Raw genomic sequence first — 20,074 nt, 5'->3', positions numbered from 1 at the left:
CCATCCCCTACGACCCAGCAACTCGGGGGCCCCTACCCTCTTTGTCCTGGACCCCCAGCCGCCCCCACACCTGGAAGGACCTCCAGAGGCTGGGATGGGTCCCCCGTGCCCCCCAGGCTGGGCCGGCTCCCCAGGGTGGCCAGGAGGAGGGCAGTGCGGCTCTCCCCTGCCCGCGGGCACCACACAGTTAATCCTCAGCGGCTGCTGTTTGGATAATGTGCGCTGGGAGCGTTGGAGGCTCGGCGCCCTGCTCACATCTGGCTGGGGTTTGCTCTTTACGAGTCTGTCCCGCTTTCTTGTCTCTTCCCTTACTTTCGAGAAACCGCGCTTCCGCTTCTGGCCAGAGAGACGTTGGACCGGAGGAGGTCACGGTGCCGTGCCGGGAAGGCAGGGGACCCGCTGCTGCCTGCACCCACCCCCCTCTGCACCTTCTTCCCAGAGGACTTTTTCCGTCCTCCTGGCTCTCTCCTCTGACAAGTCTGCTCTTCCCGCGACCTGGCTGGGAGGAGGCCCCGCCGCCGGGAGATGCTCCAAGCCCGAGAGGCCGTTGCAGGACGCGGGCTGGAGGTAGGTGGGGGCTCCAGCGGGTGGGATGGGACGCAGGGCTGCTCTGCTCCTGCTCCGGGCCGGCGCTTTGGCGCGGTGGTTGCCAGAGCAGAGTGGGAGGGGCCGGGGTGGCAGTGGTGGCAAGGGGCAGAAAGCCTGGGAGCTGCGGGGCTGGTCCTGCGGGCGCCGGGATGTACCATGCGGGCGGGGGGCGGGGGCTCTGTCTCCCGCTGGGACCGGGGAGCCGGGGCTCTGTGGCGGCTGGATGCTGTCAGGAATGATTGTGCCTGCCTCTTCTTTGTGGACTGTGTATCCCGCTGCACCCTTCTCTGGGCATGAGAGGAAAAGGAATGGTACCCAGGGCCCTCCGTCCCAGGTGGGGTCCCCAACCCCGATACTGCCTGGATCACCTCAGAGACAGGTTTGCCCAGCCCTGCTGGGGGCCCATTTGGACCTCATACAAAACAGGAAATGCTGACTTTGGCTTCCGCATCTAATGGCCTTGGTGTTCCTGGAGGGGATTCAGCGTGGACAGGGGAATATCATGTCCCTTTCCCTGGGGACCCTCCTGAGCTTCCCGAACCACTCGAGAACCATCCCTGGCCTGGGACCGAGTCATCTGGGCCCGTGAGCCTCTGGACCTCTGTGTCGAGACCCCACGTACTGCTCTGTTGTTCTAGGCATTCCACAGGGACGGGTGTGATTCCCACTTGCCCCGGGCACCCACATTGTGTTAGGCTGGTTCCTAACGTGCTGACTCCTGGGCAGCCCCGTGTCCTCTGGGGGCATGTATGGGCCCTCTCCGTCCACTTGGAAGGGAGGGAGGGAGCGGCCTCCCTCTGTGACTGGTCGGGCTCTTCCATCTCACAGAGTTTCCAGGAATGGAGGTTAGTGCCACACACTGGAGCTGCTGCTTTCCGAGCTTTGGAGATGAGGCGTGTCCTGAGAAACTGAGTTTTCTCAACCACTAGCTACATCCTGGGTCCCCAGGGGAGGATGTGAGGTCCTCCAGGGCTGCCAGGCCTTTGCTTTTTATAGGGCAGGAAAGCACGCAGTCAGTCCCACATGTGAGGTTGCAAACAGATGCACTTGACGGTTGTGTGCTGCAGGGAGAGGCCTGCTCCGTGTCCCCACCGGCGAGAAGAGGAAGGGGCGATGGGGGCTGAGGCTTGAGTTATCCTGTCCCGTCTCCCTTCCCCACTCTCCCTCTCGACCTGAGAGCTGAGAGGAGCTTGAGGTGAGTGCTGTGTGTGCACGCGCGTGTGCGTGTGTGTCCCGCACGGCAGGCGCTGGGCAGATGCGGATTCAATTCCCATAGATCCTATCAGTGGCACTCTCAGTGCTGAAGAGCTCAGAGAGGCTCCTGACTGGCCCACGCACACTCGCGGAGGATCCCCTTGGAAGGCCGGCATCTCAGTGCCCGGAGAAGGAGTGAAACTTGCTCAAGGGTCAACAGCTCTCCGAGCGAAGGCTGATCTGCCTCCCAGTTATCCGGGGAGAAAGCGCCCGGGGGCAGGAAGGACAGCTGGGTACTGTTTCCCAGGGACCCCACCCTCTCCTCCTATTCTTGGCCTCCTCCCTCTCCCATCTTGAGCCTCTTATGATGCCAAGGGCAGTGCTTCCCGTGAGCAAGAGGTCAGGGAGACAGAGAGATGCGGGTGCAGGAGGTGTTGGGGGGCTGCCCCCCGGCCAGAGAGACAGGTGCAGCCAGCCAGCGAGGGGCGCCCGCGCAGGTGGGTGGTGAGAAGCTGACATGGTCCCAGAGAGGCGCACAGCCAGCTCCCTCTTCATTCCTGGGATGTAAACCTCCCTATTCAGGGCAACCAGCACAGCATAATTTTTTTCAGAACATGGTTCTTTCTGTTGTTCTTCCTGGTGCCTCCAGCCCTCCTCCCCCCAAGCTGTAATTAGCATGATTCATAAACCAAATATTCTGGCACTGAACTTCACCCATCAAAACAAAGATGAAAAGAATTTTGTAGATACAGTCGTGCTGCTGGGCGTCCTCACCGGACACGAGCTTGCCCTTGGGGCTCTGTCTGCTGAGACTGGCCCCGTGCGGGGGACCCTGTCCTAGAACTGGGGGCGGCTGAGACTCCAGGGCCCCCGGGGGGCGGCAATGGCTCACAAAGGGAAGAAGAGTGGAAGGGTGCTCGTGCCTGAGGCCATGTTACCGAGCCACCGGAGAGGAAAATGGGCGAGGAAAATGGGCATTTCAGAAGCAGCCTCGCCTCCGGCCCTGAGAGCCCTTGGATATTTACGTGGAGGTGATGCCCCCGCCCCCGCGCTTCGTCTTGGTGGTGTAACTACTGCGTGGGCCTAGGGTTATTAATTTTTTTTTCTTCCTGTTTTTACCTGCTGAAATCTGTCTTCTCTTTCTTAAAGTCAAGTGAGACAAGGCAGTCCCTGGACAGGACCGTGGGTGTCCCCCTGACTCCACACTCGGTCTGCCCACTTGGAGAACAATCTGGAAAAGAATCATCAAAGCCTGCACAAGGTGCTTTGGCCCACTCTCTCGGGGCAACCCAGCAAGCCTGGGACTTGGGACTCTCGGGGCCCTGCCAGGGGATCTGTGCCTGGGTTCTCGGCCCGGCAGGTCGGCCCTGTGTTCTGACACAGATGTGGAGAAGCGGGCTTGCCGGCTCCCTTCCCGCTCCGCAAGCTCGGCTGTGGGCTTCTGCTGTGACAATGGAGTGGTCCCGTGAGCAGGAGACAAGAGCTCCCAGCATCTTTTTAGCCTCTTATCCTCACCCATGCTTCTTTCCAGGACCGGGCTTAAAGTGGGACGGGTGTGGGCAGAGGCACGGAGGCCCCCTACTGCCCACCGGGGTGTCTCTGGCTTGCCCTGCAGGCCCCTGGAGTCAGCCTCTTCTCCAGCTCCTCCGGGGGCGTCCAGCCAGTCCTCCGGGGGCGTCCCGCCCTGTCCAGGATGGCTGTCGGGATGGCCGTGGGCCAGGCTGGGCCTAGGGTCTGACCATCTCCCTGGCTCCTGTAGGAATTTTCCTTGAAACAAGATGGAGCAGAGCTGGAGACCGCAGGCGGGGAGGCTGGATGGGACGGGAGGATGGGAAAAGAGGCGGACGGGCGGGGAAGGCAGTGGGAGAGTTGGGGGAGTGGGGAAGTCAAGTCCTTGGTGCCTGGGGCTCGGTCAAAGGCTGTTGCTGGCCCCTGTTAAAGCCATACTTGCGGAATCCCCCAAAACCTTTGCCTGGGGTTGCACACCCACCCCAAGTGGGACCATCTGGTTAGCAGCCGCCCTCTACCCTGGGCACCAGGGAAGTAAGAAGACCTTGCCTGGGAGAGCTGCCAGCCCTGGCGGATTTGCAGACGAGGGCGTGCCAGAAGTCGGGCTGGGCCCTGCGACTTTGCCCTGCAGGTTTCTGGGGCTGGTCTGGGGACTCGGGGAATGGGGTGTGCGCAGAAACACTCAGGCCCTTTCTCCTTGCGAGGAGTCTAGAAGTGGGTTCCGGTGAGAGATGGGTGGGTCTGGGTGGGTTTGGGGATGGCCTGGGGGCTCTCAGGTCTTTTGGCATTCCGGATTCCCTCCTTCCCCACGAGGACACAGCCATGAGAGCAAGACACATGGCTCTGTGAAGTGGCCATGGGCTTGGCTAGACGAGCCCCTGAGAAGGAGGCCTGAAGGGCACGCAGAGCTAGTCCCGGGCCGCTGGGGAGGGGAGCGGGGCCCTAGACCACCTTCCCCTCTGCGTTCCCTTCTTTGCTCCCACATTCTCCAGTTTCAGCTCCTTCTCTGCAGGAGCCCCCGCTGGAGGCTCCTCCTAAGCCTGACCCCCAGGCAGACCCCCGGGGATGGGCAGACACAGAGCACCTATGCTGCCCCATGCCAATTCTGTACACCTTTGGTTCCTGCTAGCGGTGCTTGGCCATGGGTCTCTCCGCAACCCAGCGTTCTCGGAGTGCACTGGGGGCCGGGTGTGGGCTTCCCCCTCCTTCTCCTTTTCGGAGCTCCCCAGTGGGCTGTGTGTCTCTACCCTGTGACAGCAAGGCTCTCAAAATGCGCATTCAATGGGCTGACATTTTGAGAGAAGGGGTGGGGTGGGGGTGTTTCCTGGTGATTTTGTGCCTAAATCCAAAGGAATTCAACTGGGAGGGGGGTGGGGTTTAAGGTGGCAGCCTGGGACAGGGAGATCTTAGCACGTGGCTTCAGGGACCATGGTTGTCATGGACGCCCATGCCCCATGCCGTGCCCGACATAGGTGCTCAGTCGTCGGCTGAATGTGCATTAATGGAAGGGCTTGGCTGGCGGATAAATTCCTCGGGGCCAAACGCCACGGCCACTGTTCAGCTCCTGCCCAGGGAGCAACGCAGGTGGATGCCCAGAAAGGCAGGAGCCTAAGTCAACGGTCGTAGGGAACTTCTGCCAATGACGGGGCTGCTCCTGGGCTCATTAACTCCCAGGCCGTTGCATAAGGTTCCCAAGGATGGGCTCAAGGACTTGGCTTCCTTGGTCCCACGGACTCCGCGGCAAGTACCACCAGCGAAAGGCGTGTCAAGGACAGAAAAAATCCCCCCTCCTAGGAAACAGTGATTTCTCCACCAGGCCTGGCTCTGGTCCAAGTTAGGTGGCCCTCCCTGGCCTAACCCATACCCGTGGTAACTCCAGGGGTTCTGCTCCCCTAGGGGGGCCGAGGTGGGGAGGCTGTATCTCCTTCTTACTGCACTGTGCCCCCAGCCCCCAGCTCAGTACTTGGAGTTTACACTCCAGGCGGCCCTGCTTGTCCCCAAGTCCCTCCTTCTCTTCACTTGGAGTCTGATCCCCTGCGATACACAAAATGCTCTCTGAGTCCCCAGGGTGGGGTTCACTCGTCATTGTTCTAAGTGGAAAATAGTGTGTACTTAATGCAAAAAAGTATGTGCCTGCTAGAGAGGAAAAACATCAGAGAAGCCAAAATAAGAAAATGGCAAACATGCCTATTTTCATCACCCCGGGGATAATTGCTGTTGGTGGCCAGGTGGGTGGCCGATCAGATCTCGGCGGCCGGGTGCACGGACGTGCGCTGGTGTGTGTGTGTTTTCGACTCAGCCTTCACTCGTCGGGGAGATCTCTCTGATTAGCGGAGAGGCATCTCTGAACCGAGGTCGCTAATTGGCACTACAGTCTGGAGCTTCCCCTCCCCCCAGGTGCTTATTTACTTATTTACTTGCCTTTCCACAAAGCGCGCTTCTCCTGGTTAGGTGACTTGTGACCTTGGTAATGGAGGCAAGGGGTCATAGCCCTTAGGAAGTAGACTTTCTGAGCGCAGATAAGAGGGCAAGATGACTGGATGGCCACGCCAGGATTCAGCCTTGCGACCACGGCACTCCAGAGCCCACCCTGGGTCACTCTCCCCCCTTCCCTCCTCTCTCCCCAAATAGCCCCCCCCAGGAGCTAGAGGGAGATTTGAACGCCCTGAGGCCCTAGCAAGAAGTGTGGGATCCTGGAGTCCTGTTTGCACGTTGGCTTTGCAGAAAGGTGAGTGCGGAGTTCCATCAGGGTGGGACATCAGACATCCGACGCTGGGGACACACGGGACAGCAGACACAGCTCCCTGGGAGGGGCTCCTGGTGTGAGGGGCTAAAGCCACCGGATGCTGGGGCAGTGCCTTCCTGGAGGGGTGCCCTCGGGCTGGGCTCTGAAGAGCACATGCTGGCTGGAGAAGGTGTTGGGGGAAGGGACAGACGGAGGAGAGCCTGCGGCGGGTGCTGGGGCTGGGAGCAGAGCGGTGAGCAGCTCCAGATGGCTGGAGTGGGGCGGCGACGTGGCCAGAGGCAAGGCAGAAGCCTGGTGGTGAAGCTGCAGGTTTAGACATTTTTCCTGTTGTCACGGGAAGCCTCTTAAGCCCCGGGTGGAATTCGCATTGGCAGTTCCGCCAGGTGCCTCTGGTGAGCAGATGGGAGGACAGAGGAGAGACAGAGCATCGGGGGGCTGAGAAGAGGTGACGGGCCGGGGAGGAGAGGACCGGAGGCCTTCGGGAGGCTGGGTGACGGATGAGAGGTGACAGGTGCATGAGAGGCAGGGTCTGCGTGGCCCCTAGATTTCTGGCCTGGGGCCCCCGTGTGAGCGGGCAGTGGCTGTAGCCTCAGAAGCAGGTATGGTGGGGACAGGAGCAGAGTTAAATGGGGTTCGAGGTGGGAGAGCAGGGGTCCGAGCGGAGAGCAGTGTTCAGAAGACAGATAACCCGAGCTGTCTCATGGAAATTTCTGCCATCATGGAAATGTTTTCCAGCGGTGCTGTCCGAGAGGGCAGCCCCCTACCTCGTCCTGGTGTGGCTGAGAACCAAATTCTTCATTTTGCTTAATTTTAACAAATTTAACTGGCCCCAGGGGCTAGTGGCCACATTGTTCTGGGGGGCATGGGCCAATCACTCCTCAGCCAGGCCGGCGTGGGGACAAGGACTGGGGAGCTGTCACTGTAGAAAGTGACAGAAAAGTGTGTTTCGAAAAGGGAGGAGCTGATGGCCAAGGCCACAGCCTGGGAGAAACCGGTGTCTGAGGCGGAGACGGTAAAGGACAGATGCTGGGGGATAGGCTGAGCCGGAGCGGGGACCAAAGAGAAGGAGGCCAGCCTGGTACTGTTTGCACGCTGAGCTAAATTATATTCATGACTGAGAAGCCACTTGGTGTGGGACAACGTTCTATCTTCTGCCATGCTTCCTCGGGGGTGTCTGTGAGATGTTGGGGTGATGTCTAGGCCCCAGAATGGAAGACACTAGTACAGCTTGTAAAGGGACGGGCGCGGGCGGTGGCATTCCCCGGCTTCTCCCCTCCCTCTGTCTCCGGAGCAGTCAGGCCCGAGGGCGTCCCCACTGTGGGGAAGTGGGCCCTGGGCCAGGCCACCTGCAGAGCAGGCTCACGGCAAGGCACGAGCTGTCGGGGGCTCTTCTCTCCCCGGCAGTTCTCAAAGCAGGGGCGAGCCTGCAGCCCAAGGCCTGGCAGCTGGGAGGTGATCTAAGGACAGTGCTCTAGTCAAGGAGGTCTTTGTTTGCACCGGGACCGACTCGGAGCTGGAGAGGCTGGGCTGGCCAGGTGCCCCCGGAGGCCCGACGCCTGCAGCCCACGTGGTCCCGCTGTTTGCCGGGCAGGGGCAGAAGCCAGGTGAGCCTTTCCTTGCCAAGGCCCCGTTGTCCCAGGAGAGATGGAGATGTTTTAGGATGGGGGGGTTACTTCTTGCCTTCTCTTTTCTGTACTGTTCTGTCCCGAACCAGGTGTCTCTGCTAGGCAGGGAAGAGGGAGCCCTTGCTTATTAACTAGGAAGTAGCCCCCAAAAGACTCCATCTCCATCCCTGGCCGTGTGCTTTGGAGGTCACCAAATAAGCACCAAAACCTTAAGAAAAATATCCTTCTTCTCTAAGCCAGACAGAAGCTCCCTGGAGAAGGGAAAAGAGAGATTCAGCAAGTGGCATGGGCTCCAGGCACGAACCGACCGTAGTCCCTTTAATAAGGGGTCCTCGCGCTCCCACTGCTGCCTCCTTTACAGGGTGGGGTGGGTGGGATGGGGGGAAGCAGGGAGGGTCTGGGGCCAGCTGTGCTGTCCGACTATAGAAGGGGAAATTAGATCTTCGGTGGGCTTCTGGAATCGGTGAGCAAACGTTGTTCATCACCTAGAAGTCCCTTGGCCTCCCTCCTTCCTGTCACCAGAGGAGTCTGGTAAGAGGAAAGTTAGTGTGATGAATGGCTTCTGGGGAAGGAAAGCAGGGGTCACGTGATGCTCATTAGGGCCAGAGGGACACCCCAACACGGCGCTCTCTCCTTCCTGGGCACCCCGGGACCTAACCCGAGCAGGCTTCCTGGGACAGCTGGAGAGTTCTGAGCTCCCCCGTGGGAGAGTTCCCCCAGATGTCAGAGCAGAGAGAGGGGCAGCCTTGGAGTTTCCTTTCTGGCTCGGAGGACACCGGGGAGCGGGAGGTGGTGGGAGCGGGTGTGCAGAGGGGGCCCCGGCTGTGGGAGCGCAGTTGATGCCACGTGGAAACAAGGAGGGATCCCATGCCACGCTGAGTTGCATTCTTGGCCTCGAAGCCATTAGGTGTAGGAGAAAAGTCCTGTCTTATGCCAAACTTCCGCGGGAGCCACGCGTAAGATTTTCGGGTAACGTCCAGACCCTAGAAAAGCCAGACAAAGATATTTGTCTTGGGTGTATTGAGGTCTGGGCCCCAGCCAGAGCTCCTGGAAAGCATCACGTAGAGGCAAAGGGCGGAAATGAGGAGAGACCTTCAGGAGGTATTAAAGGGGGTGGGTGACTGCTCCGATGTGGCCTGGACGCAGGAGAGGAAGGAGCCCAAATGACTCCCAGATTCCTGGCTGGCTGCTTGTGCTTAGCCCGGCTTCCTCCCCCGCTGATGCCATCTGGTCCCACAGCCCTCCCAGCCGTGATCGGAACGCTCTGTCCCGTGCTGTCCACCAGGGCGGCCGCTGATGACCGCCCCCATGGCTCAGGATCCAGCTGGTGTGGTCGAGGCCCTCAGCTTCGAATTTCGTTTTATTTAATTGGTTTAAATTGAAAGGCACGTGGCCCAGAGGCCGTCTCCTGGACCGAGAAGGCCTCGAAGCTTCGTTACCCGCTCACCACCTTGCTCTCGTGTTCGCTCTACTGTCTTGAGCCGCGATCCAGCACCCGTCGTCTCGTCACTGGACGGTCATCTTCTCGAGGTCAGGGAGGGAGTTTAGTTTCTGTCAGGATCTCTCCCTCCCGAGCTCCGACACAAGGCCGGGCACATCATGGGTCTTCGGGGAGCCAGGCCCGTGCAAGATGTTCTGGTGAGAGGGAGGGAACGGCTTGTCTTCTAAGCTGCTTCTAATCCAGGGAGATTCTAGGCTTCTTGCCTCCCAGAACAGCTGGTCATCCGCTGAGGATTAAGGAAGAGGGAAAACCATGTTTGTAAATGCTTTTGCCAGATGGCCCTGGTCTGGGTGTGGCATCACGGACAAAGGCAGACATGTGGCAACCGGGCTCTAGAAGTTTCCTGGCTGATCCCAGGCAGGGCAGCATGGACGGGGGTGGGACGGATCTCAGACGGACGCCGGGGAACTGCAGTATGGGTCTGAAGACTGTCACCTTGAAGGTTTCACCCCGCGTCCAGAAAAGGTCAGAGGAGGGATGCCGGTTATTAACGAGGACGCGTTCTCTGACCCTGTAAGTGGCCCAGCTCCCCCTCTGGCACCCCTCCAGTCCTGCAAAGGGGGTTCTTCCTTGTTGGGGGGAGGTTAAGCTGAAGCAGAGGGGAGCGCCAAGGGGAGAGCGGCCGAGGGCGGCGGGCCTTGTGGGGCAGGGAGTAGGAGGAAAAAGGTGTCCGTGGAGTGGCCATGGGATTCGGCAAATGAATTTCTTCACTACGTTTGAGAAAGACAAGTCAGGAACTTGAGTCACGTTGTAATTGGCCTCAGATGCCTTGACCGCAAGGCAGCCTGGAGGCTGGACCGTGTGGGCCAGATGGTGAGGGTTACACAGCACCGGCGGAGAAGTCCTGGCGGGGGGAGTCTTCCCTGCCCCACCTTTGCTGGGAGCAGCGTGGTCTTCTGAGCGACCTTCCTGGGGGGGCAAAGCCTTGGCCTCTGTAGGTGACTTCATTTCACTGGAAATCGCTAAAAGTGATTTGGAGCCAAATTTGGTTGGATGTTGGGCAATGCTGTTTTTGCCCGAAAGTGACTACAAAGATCATAATGTCATGATGCTGGCGTTTCTGTGGGTCTTGGTAAAATGACTCTTCAGATATTTTTGGAGAAGGAAAGACTTCACTCAGGGTTTGCTTTGGCCCCGAAAAGGAGGTTCTTGAGAAGAACCCAGCACCCTCTGTCGCCGTTCACTTTGCCAGCCTGGTGCCTCTGACTCCTTGCTGGGTCCACCCCACTCATCCCATCACCCCGAAGGCCCCGGTTCCCAATGCTTCTGATCGAGGTCAGGAAAATCCCTTCTTATGTAGGAGGAGACAGACCAACATGCCAAGTGGTGCTCCTGTCGGGGGTCGAACCCTGAGCCTCAGCCAGGGGGAATTCTGCCTTCCCAGCGTACGTGCAGCAAAGCCCAGAGGTGTTTTTGGCTGTCCCAACTGGGGCGGGGTTGTCAGTAGGATACAGGGCATGGAGTCGGGGTGGCTGATAAATTTCTTGCAATGCACAAGACAAGCTCCCACAACAGTGAGTCAGCCCCAAACGCCAGGCGTGTGGAGGTCGAGAAACCCTGGGGACGACAGAATCCGATTCATGTGTGTTTGTGGCTCCTTCCCGACTTTTCCAAAATGAATATATATTACTTTGGATTCAGGAAAGAAAAATGTTTGAAGAAAGGAAAACTTCTTTTTCTTTCAAGTGATGCAAGCCTGGCATCTCAAGGCGGGGGGAGAAAAGAGTCATTATTGAGGTGCCAAGGAAAAACAGAGGAAATACAGAAAAGGGGAAATAAACAACTTTAGAAAATCCCACATCACAAACATTTGTCGAGGAGCGACCAAATTCAGGGTGCTGCGGGACGCTCGGCGGGTCCAAGAGGAGCAAGACCAGGAGGTCAGGGTCTGCTGTGCAGTCTTACCAGCCAAGCAAAACACGGCAGGACGAGGCAACCGGAAAAACAAAATCTGAAAGGAGGATGGAGAGGTTTTGGCAGCTGAGGGACTGGGAAGGCCTCGGGAGGAAGAGGAGGCGCCTGAACTGGGTCTTGAGGACTGGGTAGGATACTGATGGGATCGATGGAAGCCAGCTGAGGTCAAGTCCACCGCCCTCCTCCAGCCCCGGCTTACCGGTGGGGTGGTCTGAGGCTGATGAACTAACTTCTCCACATCTCTGTTTCCTTGTTTGTGAGTTCGGTATAATAATGAATGAATGTTGTCTCCTTGAAGGATTCACCGCAGGCCCTGCTGAGGCTGCTGTGGGGGGCGGGGGGTAAGAATGACGACTGAGGAAATGTTCTCAGACCTAACCCTGACTTACGAGATCAGAAGGGTCAATTGAGATGATTCCGGGAGACTCAGCATTGTACTTGGTGGGGGGTGGAGGGGGGGCTGTGGGTCCTACGAGGCTGGTTTTTAATAGAAGAGAGGAAGAGGATGGGAACTCCTGGGCAGGGGGCAGGGTGTGTGCGGGTGGACAGATGCCAGGAGTTTAGGGGAGGGGCTGGAAGCGGGGCTCGAAAGTATGGTCCGAGGCGGAGAACTGGCAGTGCCTGGGACTTTCTGTGAATGCAGACCCTCGAGGCCCTGTCCCAGACCCACTGAATCAGAATCTGCATTTTAACCAGATTTCCCAGGTGGTATGTGTGTACGTGAAAGTTTGCAAAGCAGGGAGCTTGAGCACAGGTTGAGGCGTGCTGTACAAGGTTGCTAAAGAGTGGGGACAGACTAGGGTGTCACCTACCCATGCTCTGCCAAGGAGAAATGATGGATGGATGGATGGATGGATGGATAGGTAGATAACTTTAATACATATTTTATAAATTCACATAAACACGAATAGTAGAGATTGAGTTGGGGGGTTGCTGGTCCAAGTAGTCTCTTGGCCACTGGGCAGGTCTCTGGGTCCTGATGCTTAGGAGGGATGGTTGGTTGGTACAGAGCCTAGACTTAGGGAGGCCCCGCTGATCCACTCCATGCAGAGAACTGAAGACCCAGTGGAGGTGTGGGTGACAAGGGAGGAGGGGGTTTCTGGGGAGGCGGCCTCCCCAGCTCAGAGGCTCAGCACGTGTCTGAGGATCCATCCAGAGAGCCTCTGGCTCCCGCTGTTTCTGTCCCAGGCCTCGGGTTCCCAGCTCTCTGCCTCCCCCACGCTCTTCTGACTTGGCACGGGGGCTCCGGCAGGGAGGGCTCCCAGGACAGCCTCTCTCCAGTGCTACAGCAGCGAGCCCACCGACGTGCAGAGTGAAAAACAAAGCCCAAAATTTGACCTACGGAGCTCTAAGGCCATGCCGCACCAGCTAGAAGTTCTCTGAGTGACGGGTGTTTGAGGGCAGCCCGTGGCCTCCCCCAGCCAATGGAAGGATTGCATAGACTATCATTTGCGTAGACTATTACTGACCAGAGGAAGAAATCGTCTCGGGATTTAACTGTCCTTAAACATAAAAGAGGAGTTAAGGGACAATCAGATATTTTCCTTTAATTCCTTTCGAGATACGCCTCTCAGTAGCAACCTGGACCCCGCTGGTAACCTGCATTCAAGCGCGGTGGTTCTTCCTCCCCTAGACCTCCGTCCCTCCCTGGGCTGCTGAGAGGGTTGGACTGGTGTCCCCGCTAGGCCTGCGAGGTGTTGAACCATCCCAAGATGGGTTGGGATTGACCAGTTACCGACCCCCGCAGCGGGGACGTTTCCCTGCCCGCCCGAAACAGCCAGGCACGCGGGGCTGCCGATGCCAGACGGCAGAAGAGGCTCCCCGGGTTGGCTGGGGGAGACGCCTCTAGCCGTGGAAAGGGGTGGGATGCTGTGCCTATTTGAAGTCCAGGCACTGCCCCTGAAGGGGCTCCCCGGGGACCCACAGTGGACACGTCTTTCTGGAAGGACTGTTCTCAGTACCGGCTGAGGGCCTGTCCAGGGCTTCCCTCGAGAGCTCTGGCGCCAGCCCAGGGGCAGCACGTGGCTGTGCACGTGCGTGTGCACACACGTGCGGCGGTGTGAGACTATGTAGGTGTGCGAGTGTGCACGCGGCACATGTGTGTTGAGAGTATGAACGTGTGAGTGTGCACGGACGAGCGTGGGGAGAACGTGCGGATGTGTGTGAGCGTGAGTGCAGGTGCACGTGGTCGGCCTCCCTGAAGCTGCAGTGGCTGAAGCCTTCTGGGGTTCGTGGGTCAGGACCCAGCTCGGGCTTGCTGCTCTGCAGGGCCCGCCCCAGCCCGAGTCCTTCCCTGGGTGTGTTTCCCAGCAGGCACCGGCGGGACGATGGGCTCCCGGGGACTGAGACTCGTGCTGGCAGGTGGCCTGTTGCTGGCCTTCGCCTGTGGCCCGGTGCTGGGCCGTGTGCCACGTGGTCTCCAGGAGCCGCCGGAGCAGGAGGGGATCAAGGAGCTGCCGCTGGACCACGCTGTGAGGTGAGAGACGGGGAGGTGCGCAGGCAGGAGCTCGGGCTCGGTGGGTGGAGCCTGGGGTCCAGGGCACCCCAGAGGGTTCGTTCAGGGCTGGATGCGAAGGGGCCATAGCCGAGGCTGAGGAAGGGTCCTTGCACACACTGGTCCCAGAGGACAGACCTGCCGTTTCTCCTCTTGGTGACCCCAGGGCCTTATCTGAAACTGAGGGTGGTGACCCATCTTGTTCTAACCCAAAGGGATTGGGTTTCTGTAAGGTTTTGCAGCTACATCCTTGGTAAAGTTCCCCCAAACTGCACCCTCCCCCGCCCTCCATTTGTCCTTCTATCCTAGTTTTGTCCTTCGAGAATATCTTCAGGGCTCTGAGTGCTACCTACAGGTATAGGCAGGGACGCAGCCGTGAGCTGGCCCAGGGACCCTTACCATCTGATCAGGCTGCGGGCGGGAGAGGACTGCCGAGGGCCGGCAGAGAAGGGGGTGCTTTTCTCAGAAAGTCATGATGTCTCCTGAGTGGCATCGTCTTCATGGATATGACCTTCGAGAACAGAGACTTCAGGCTATCTGGAGTATTTTGTAAGGAGGCACAGAATGCTTAGGATTGCTCGGGAAACTGTCACTCATCGAATGTGAGGTCCTAGACACCTGGGAGCTAGGCTGACGCTTTGAATTTCTTCATTATTTTGAGTTTTGGGCTGACTTGATACCCAAGGCTTCAGGCTATCTTCAGTGTGATATGAGACACGCTGACATCCATCATCTCCTCACCCTCCTCCCCTTCCCCCTCCTCTTCCTCCTCTCCTCACTTTTCATTCAATGAACACCGAGTGCCCACTCTCGATCTGGCCATCTGGGGGGCACCGGAGGAACGCACGAATGACAGTTCTGGCCTCCAGGGACTCTGAGGCTGTGGGGATGCAGACACACATGAGCCAGAGCACGGAGGAAGGCTCTGCAGTACAGGTGTGCCCGCAGTGCTGGGGGCGGTGGGGGAGGTGGGAGAGACTGAGCACAGGAGTATCCCCATCTTGAAGGATACCTGGGCCTGGGGAGCATCCCAAGTGCCGAAGGAGGGTGTGACCATGCCAGGTGGGCCTGGGGTAGTGGAGCTGGTGCTAGAGGGTAGGAAGGGGAGGGGAGATGAGCCTGATGGGAAAGGGTCTCTCGTGCACTTAATCCTACAGGGAGTCACGAGGGATTATCATGAGGGGGTGGGGATGTCACGGGGAGGGTTCGATATCATGACGTTCCAGAAAGAGCGTTGGAGGAGGCAGAGAACAAGAGGGATGGGAGGTGTGGAAAGGGGTGGATTCCAGGAGAGCAGTCAGAATGGCAATGGTCCCCCAGAGATGGGTAGGCCCGAGGGCCCAGCTTCTGCAAGTGCCTTCGTGGGGGGGTGGGGCTGACCCCGGGATCCTCAGAACGTGGTCGTGAGCCCAGAGAAGCCTCTTGAATGAACCCGAGGGTCCATTCTGGGCGACTGGTGATGGCGCCGTGAAGGGTTTGGAAAGAGAAGGTTCCAGGGGCAGAGTGACGGGCCGACACTTTTGGACACATCAACTTGCAGACCATCGATGGAGACTTCCGGCGAGAGGTGGGGGACCACCTCGGAGGCCTGTGTTTAGGGGGTACAGATCCATTTCCTGGATTGTCTGGGGTTTAAGAGCAGGAGCAGAGGTAGAGAAGGAAGCGGCCACAGAGAAGGAGGGACTGTCTCTGAGATGTCCAGGCTCTAGGGCGGGAGCCAGAAAGAGCCCGTGCAGCACAGTGCGGTGCCACAAGGTGGCAGCATGGAGCCGCCGCCAGCGGCCACCCCGCCCGCCCTGCGGTCCTTCAGGGGTGGGTAGTAAACAGCAGAGGGGAGTGTCCAGCCGCCAACACGGCAGCTCAAGGGAATCCTGAAGACGGAGCTGAGCCCTTGCATTTACAAATGAGTCATCTTAACGTCCTAGCTTCTGGACATCGCATGAAGGGGACCCGTGGCTTGGTCACACATCATCTGAAACCCCTCCCGGAAGAGCACGCCTCTCCAAGCAGACTGCGTTTCGGGGGGGGCCTCAAATTATTGGTGTTTTTGTACTCATTGTTTCCATTACGAGTACTGGCATGACCAGAAGGCAGAGCTTTTGCTGAAACTTCCTGGAGGGTCCCAGAGCTTGCCCAGAGCCAAGACTGTCCCTGTCCTGGGAAAGTGAACGCTGTCTGGCACTTCCAGGACAGAGGGAAGGCATGCAGGTAGACCAGACCCTCTGGCTGCAGGCGTGAGGGGAAGTCCCAGCTCGGAGAGCTCATGGCTTTCCCTGTACCGCCTTTATTCCCTTAGGGATGAAGAAAACCATGAAAAGCACAGCCCCAGGCGGGGGGAGGAGGCCGCAGCTTCCCCGTGCTTCCGCTGCTGTGACCCTGGTACCCCCGTGTACCAGGCTATCCCCGTGCCACAGATCAACATCACCATCTTGAAAGGTCAGATGGCCGTGAAGCCAAGGGGACCTTCCCATGGACGGGAGGTGGGGTTGCTCTGTGCTGAGCGGGGAGAAGAGGCAGCGGGTGTAGGCGGCTCCCACATTGCCAGCGCAGAGGCAGGCTATCCTCCTCTAGGGGTGCAGGCTCTGCCCCCTTGCCAAGAGGAGAGGCTGGAAAGAGGCCCGCGGGACCAGGGCCGGAAGAGGGTCTCAGCCCTGGGGCTGCACCCGAGCCTCCTTAACCTTTGTTTAGAGGCTCGGTGCCCCGCCCCCTCCGCCCCAGCCCGGCCTTCTGAAATGCCCCCAGTCCCGTGGTCCAGATAACCGGGCCCAGCCCTGCGGGTCCCACCCCAGAGCACTGGGGTGAGCCCGCCACCAGCTGCTCATTTGCTCCGAGTCCGCCGTGGGCTGGCCGCAGTGCCTGCTGCTTTTGGACAAACCCCCGTGTTCCCTTTTCTCTGCCGGGGCTTTCCAGAGGGGGAAAAACAAATGATTGCCTCTGGATGAAAACAGAACCGTCCTCACGGTTGGGTCAGCCGGCCTGACGCCGTGTGTCTTCCTGTCCCTTTAGGTGAGAAAGGTGACCGGGGAGACCGCGGCTTGCAAGGCAAGTACGGCAAGACTGGCTCGGCCGGTGCCCGGGGCCACGTGGGCCCCAAAGGGCAGAAGGGGTCGATAGGGGCCCCCGGGGACCGCTGCAAGAACCACTACGCCGCCTTCTCGGTGGGCCGTAAGAAACCGCTGCACAGCAATGACTACTACCAGACGCTGGTCTTCGACACGGAGTTCGTAAACCTCTACGGCCACTTCAACATGTTCACGGGCAAGTTCTACTGCTACGTGCCGGGCATCTACTTCTTCAGCCTCAACGTGCACACCTGGAACCAGAAGGAGACCTACCTGCACGTCATGAAGAACGCGGAGGAGGTGGTGATCCTGTACGCCCAGGTGAGCGACCGTAGCATCATGCAGAGCCAGAGCCTGATGCTGGAGCTGCGGGACCAGGACGAGGTGTGGGTGCGCCTCTTCAAGGGCGAGCGGGAGAACGCCATCTTCAGCGACGAGTTCGACACCTACATCACCTTCAGCGGCTACCTGGTCAAGCCCGCGGCGGAGCCCTAGCCCGCCGGCCCGCGCCGCGCCCGCCGCAGCCTCCCTGCCCCCCACCCCGCCCCCCAGGCCTGGCTTCCCTGCCCCGCAGCCCCAGCTTCCGCCTCCTACACGACGCCCTCCACAGAAGGGGGCAGCAGGAGCAGCTGCGCTTGCGGGCCTCGCGGGCTCCCGGGTGGGCTCGGCGGCGGGCAGGCACCTGCCGGGGCGGGGCATCCAGCTGTCCTCCGTGCACAAGTCCGTAGGTGACCCCGTGGGCCGGCCGCCACGTGGCAGGGTGTCCCAGAGTCATCCTTGTTGCCCGTGGCTGGAAAGACGGAGGGAAATGCTGAAGTCTGTGAAAGGAGCAAAGTAATCCCTGTGGGGAAGGGAGGTGCGCATTTTGGGTCTCCTCCAGCTGCACCGGCTCCTGGGGGAGGCTGTTTTCTCATGTTCCAGAAGACCTGAAGTAGACGCTGTGGGCCACAGAGAATGGGGTGGAGGGCGCGGGACCCTCTTAGGCCGCGGAGGAGCCTTCCTGGTCAGCAGCTGGACTGACGCCCACGTCCTGGGGGCACCGTGGCCTTGCCCGCGGGTCTCTGGGTTGAGAGAAGCAGCTGGCTCGCTGGGGCGCACAGACTCCTGACAGCAGCCGGGGACCTCAGGAGCCTCTGGATCCGCAGATGTTTCTCTGGGGAGCAAGGCTCCGTATATCCACGGCCCGGCCGTCCATCCTGGCACGGCTCTGCTCCACTCCCCCACGCTGCCCGGGAGCCCTGTGCAGGGCCCTCATGCCGGTGACCCTGCTGTCAGGGTGTCCCTCCTCCCAGACAGGTCGGCCTCCCAGAGGGGTCGCCGTCCCTCCTCCCAGACGGTCTGTCACGGAAGGCACTGGGACCTTCGTTTTGTAGCAGGGTCATGGTTATATACTATTTTCTACCAAACCTCCTTGCACACCATCTCCCAGTCCTGTTTCCCGGAGGGTTCAACACTCGGCAGTCCCAGGCCTCTTCCCCAGGCCCCTTTGACCGGCAGCCTGAGACAACATGGAAGGGGCTTGCACTAGGCCCCTGAGCCGGGCAGAGCCGGAAGGAGCTAGAAGGCTCCCAGCTACTGTCTCAGAGGCCCTGTGGGGCGCCATCCCTCTGCCCAGGACAGAAGGCATGTCTCAACCACGGGAGCCCGAACCCTCTCTCTGAGGCGGGGTGTAGACGTCTGCCGTCTGGAGTTGGTGCTCTGGCCTGTGGCTGGCTTTTGCCGGGCGGCCCTTCCCTGCTTCTCTCCATCAACGCCCAGGGCGAGAGTCCCCATCCTACCTGCTCGGGCCCTGAAGCCCCTACAGGAACCTTCCTCCCCACCACCCAGTGACCCTTGGTCTTGACCCCATCCCTCTGCTCACCCAGGGCCTGGCCACCGGGTCTGGGGTCTGCACATCCTTCCCTCTGAAGGGCTTCTGCTGGTCAGACTTGACAACGGTGTTTCTCTGGGCCCGCCAGTGCTGCCCGCTGCTTCGTGCTGTCCCAATGCTTTTTCAGAAAACATTAAACTTGAGCCACGTGTCTCAGCATCACAGCCTCCTCAGTCTGCTCCTTGAACCAAATCCTCTTCCTTCCTCACCCCGGCCCCGCACCCCACCTACTGTCCGCTGGAAGCCGGGGGGCCTGCCGCGGGGCACCGGGGGACAAAGCTGGGCACAGGATGGGCCCTGAACTGCCTTGTGGTTCCCGGGAACGCGCTGTACAGGCTGAGCTGGATGTGGTCTCCTTGGGCGCCCGGTGCTTCCCAGAGCCAGCGAGCAGCTGGAGGGCGGGCTGGGGTGCCAGGGTCCCGGGGCTGCCGTGACAAACGGCCAGAAGCTCGATATCTTGAAACAACACACATTTATTCTCTTGCAGCTTTAGAGTCCAGAACCTCTACATGGAGGTGTTGACGTAGCCAGGTTTCCTCCCTGTCTGTAGGGAAGGACCCCTCCCTGCTCCTTATGGCCTCCGGTGGCCCTGGGATTCCGTGGTTGGTGGCTGAGTCACAACAGTCTCTGTCTTCACGTGGCTTTCTTTCTCCTGCCCGTCACACTTCCCTCGCCTTTCCCTTATTAAGACACCTGCCATTGGATTTAGGGCCCCTTCTAAACCCAGCATCTCCTCGCAAGGTCCTTAATGACACGGGTACAAGACTTTATTTCCAAGTAAGGTCACAGTCATGGGTCTCAGGGGCGAGGACTCGCATGTACCTTTTGGAGGGGCTGCAATTCAACCTCCTACAGTGACCTGCAGGCTTGAACACCCCTGCCAAGAGCTTCCTTCACGCTCAAGCAGCGAAGAGTTCCTTTCTCTTCTCCTCACGGCTTGCCAGCTGGGTTAGCGGCCTGGGCCCCGGCCTCGCTGGGAGTGCGGAGGCTGCTCTGCTCCTCTGGTGCCAACAGGCTGGCAGCAACAGGCGTCCTTCTCTTGCCTGGTTCTAGGATCAGCCCGTGCTCAGCCCTGGCTGGGGCCAGGCAGGAACGGGCAGACACTGCAATTCTGCTCCCAGTAAGATGGAAAGCAGACCCCACAGAGCCATAGCCGTGCAAGAAGGAAGGGCCTCTACGCGGCTGGGAGGAGGGGCTGAGGGTGTTCCCCAAAGAAGCACGGAAGGAATGGGTCAGCTTCATCCAGGTGCCCCAAACTGCTCACTTTGTACAGGCCCCTTCCACGAAGCCCTGACCTCGGCTAGTAAGGCCCTGACAAACCGTTCCTGGAAAAGACCTGATAAACTCACCCGCAAAACCAATGCTAGTGTTATAGCAAAAGGGCTTAAAAACAGCCGGTGATTCAGCCAAAGGAGATTACTGTTTATGCTACAACTTTCAGGACACTAGCTGGGGTGGGAGCCGTGAGGAGTGCACTCCCCATCCTATGGGATCTGTGTGCGTGTGTGTGTGTGTGTGCATGAAAAGGCAACGGCGGGATGGCAAACTGGTTTTTTGGGGCCTTACTAACG

The 20,074-nt window shown here is 59.4% G+C and overlaps 1 protein-coding gene across 12 annotated transcripts; it reads left to right on the top strand.

Moving 5' to 3' along the window:
* Nucleotides 1–208: 208 nt before the first annotated feature.
* C1QTNF1 (C1q and TNF related 1) lies at nt 209–18,662 on the top strand. Of its 12 annotated transcripts, none has more exons than XR_007123264.1 (5): nt 209–567; nt 13,388–13,553; nt 15,868–16,007; nt 16,578–17,909; nt 17,943–18,662. XR_007123264.1 is itself a non-coding variant. In XM_047706224.1 (5 exons), exons 1-5 carry the CDS (start codon nt 526–528, stop codon nt 17,126–17,128), a joined length of 996 nt encoding a protein of 331 aa, XP_047562180.1. In that variant the 5' UTR covers nt 211–525; the 3' UTR covers nt 17,129–18,662. The 12 variants fall into 12 exon arrangements, 11 of the variants coding, with proteins under 11 accessions (XP_047562177.1, XP_047562178.1, XP_047562180.1 ...); XM_047706224.1 differs by adding an exon at nt 5,923–6,019 and having other exon boundaries at nt 211–567; nt 16,578–18,662; XM_047706225.1 differs by adding an exon at nt 5,923–6,019 and having other exon boundaries at nt 214–567; nt 13,391–13,553; nt 16,578–18,662.
* Nucleotides 18,663–20,074: the final 1,412 nt, after the last annotated feature.

Source organism: Lutra lutra, chromosome 16 (genome assembly GCF_902655055.1).
Source record: "Lutra lutra chromosome 16, mLutLut1.2, whole genome shotgun sequence".
NCBI classification, from domain to species: Eukaryota; Metazoa; Chordata; class Mammalia; order Carnivora; family Mustelidae; genus Lutra; species Lutra lutra.
The sequence above is the reverse complement of the archived record's forward strand: the minus strand, read 5'-3'. Positions and strand labels throughout refer to the sequence as shown.

What these genes read in the sequence shown, in the direction of transcription:
- C1QTNF1 (XM_047706221.1), top strand. Translation starts at nt 216, where the DNA reads ATGTGCGCTGGGAGCGTTGGAGGCTCGGCGCCCTGCTCACATCTGGCT. An exon ending in TTGCAGGACGCGGGCTGGAG is followed by an intron (nt 568 to 13,387) that starts GTAGGTGGGGGC and finishes TGTGTTTCCCAG; the next exon opens with CAGGCACCGGCGGGACGATG. An exon ending in CAACATCACCATCTTGAAAG is followed by an intron (nt 16,008 to 16,577) that starts GTCAGATGGCCG and finishes CTGTCCCTTTAG; the next exon opens with GTGAGAAAGGTGACCGGGGA.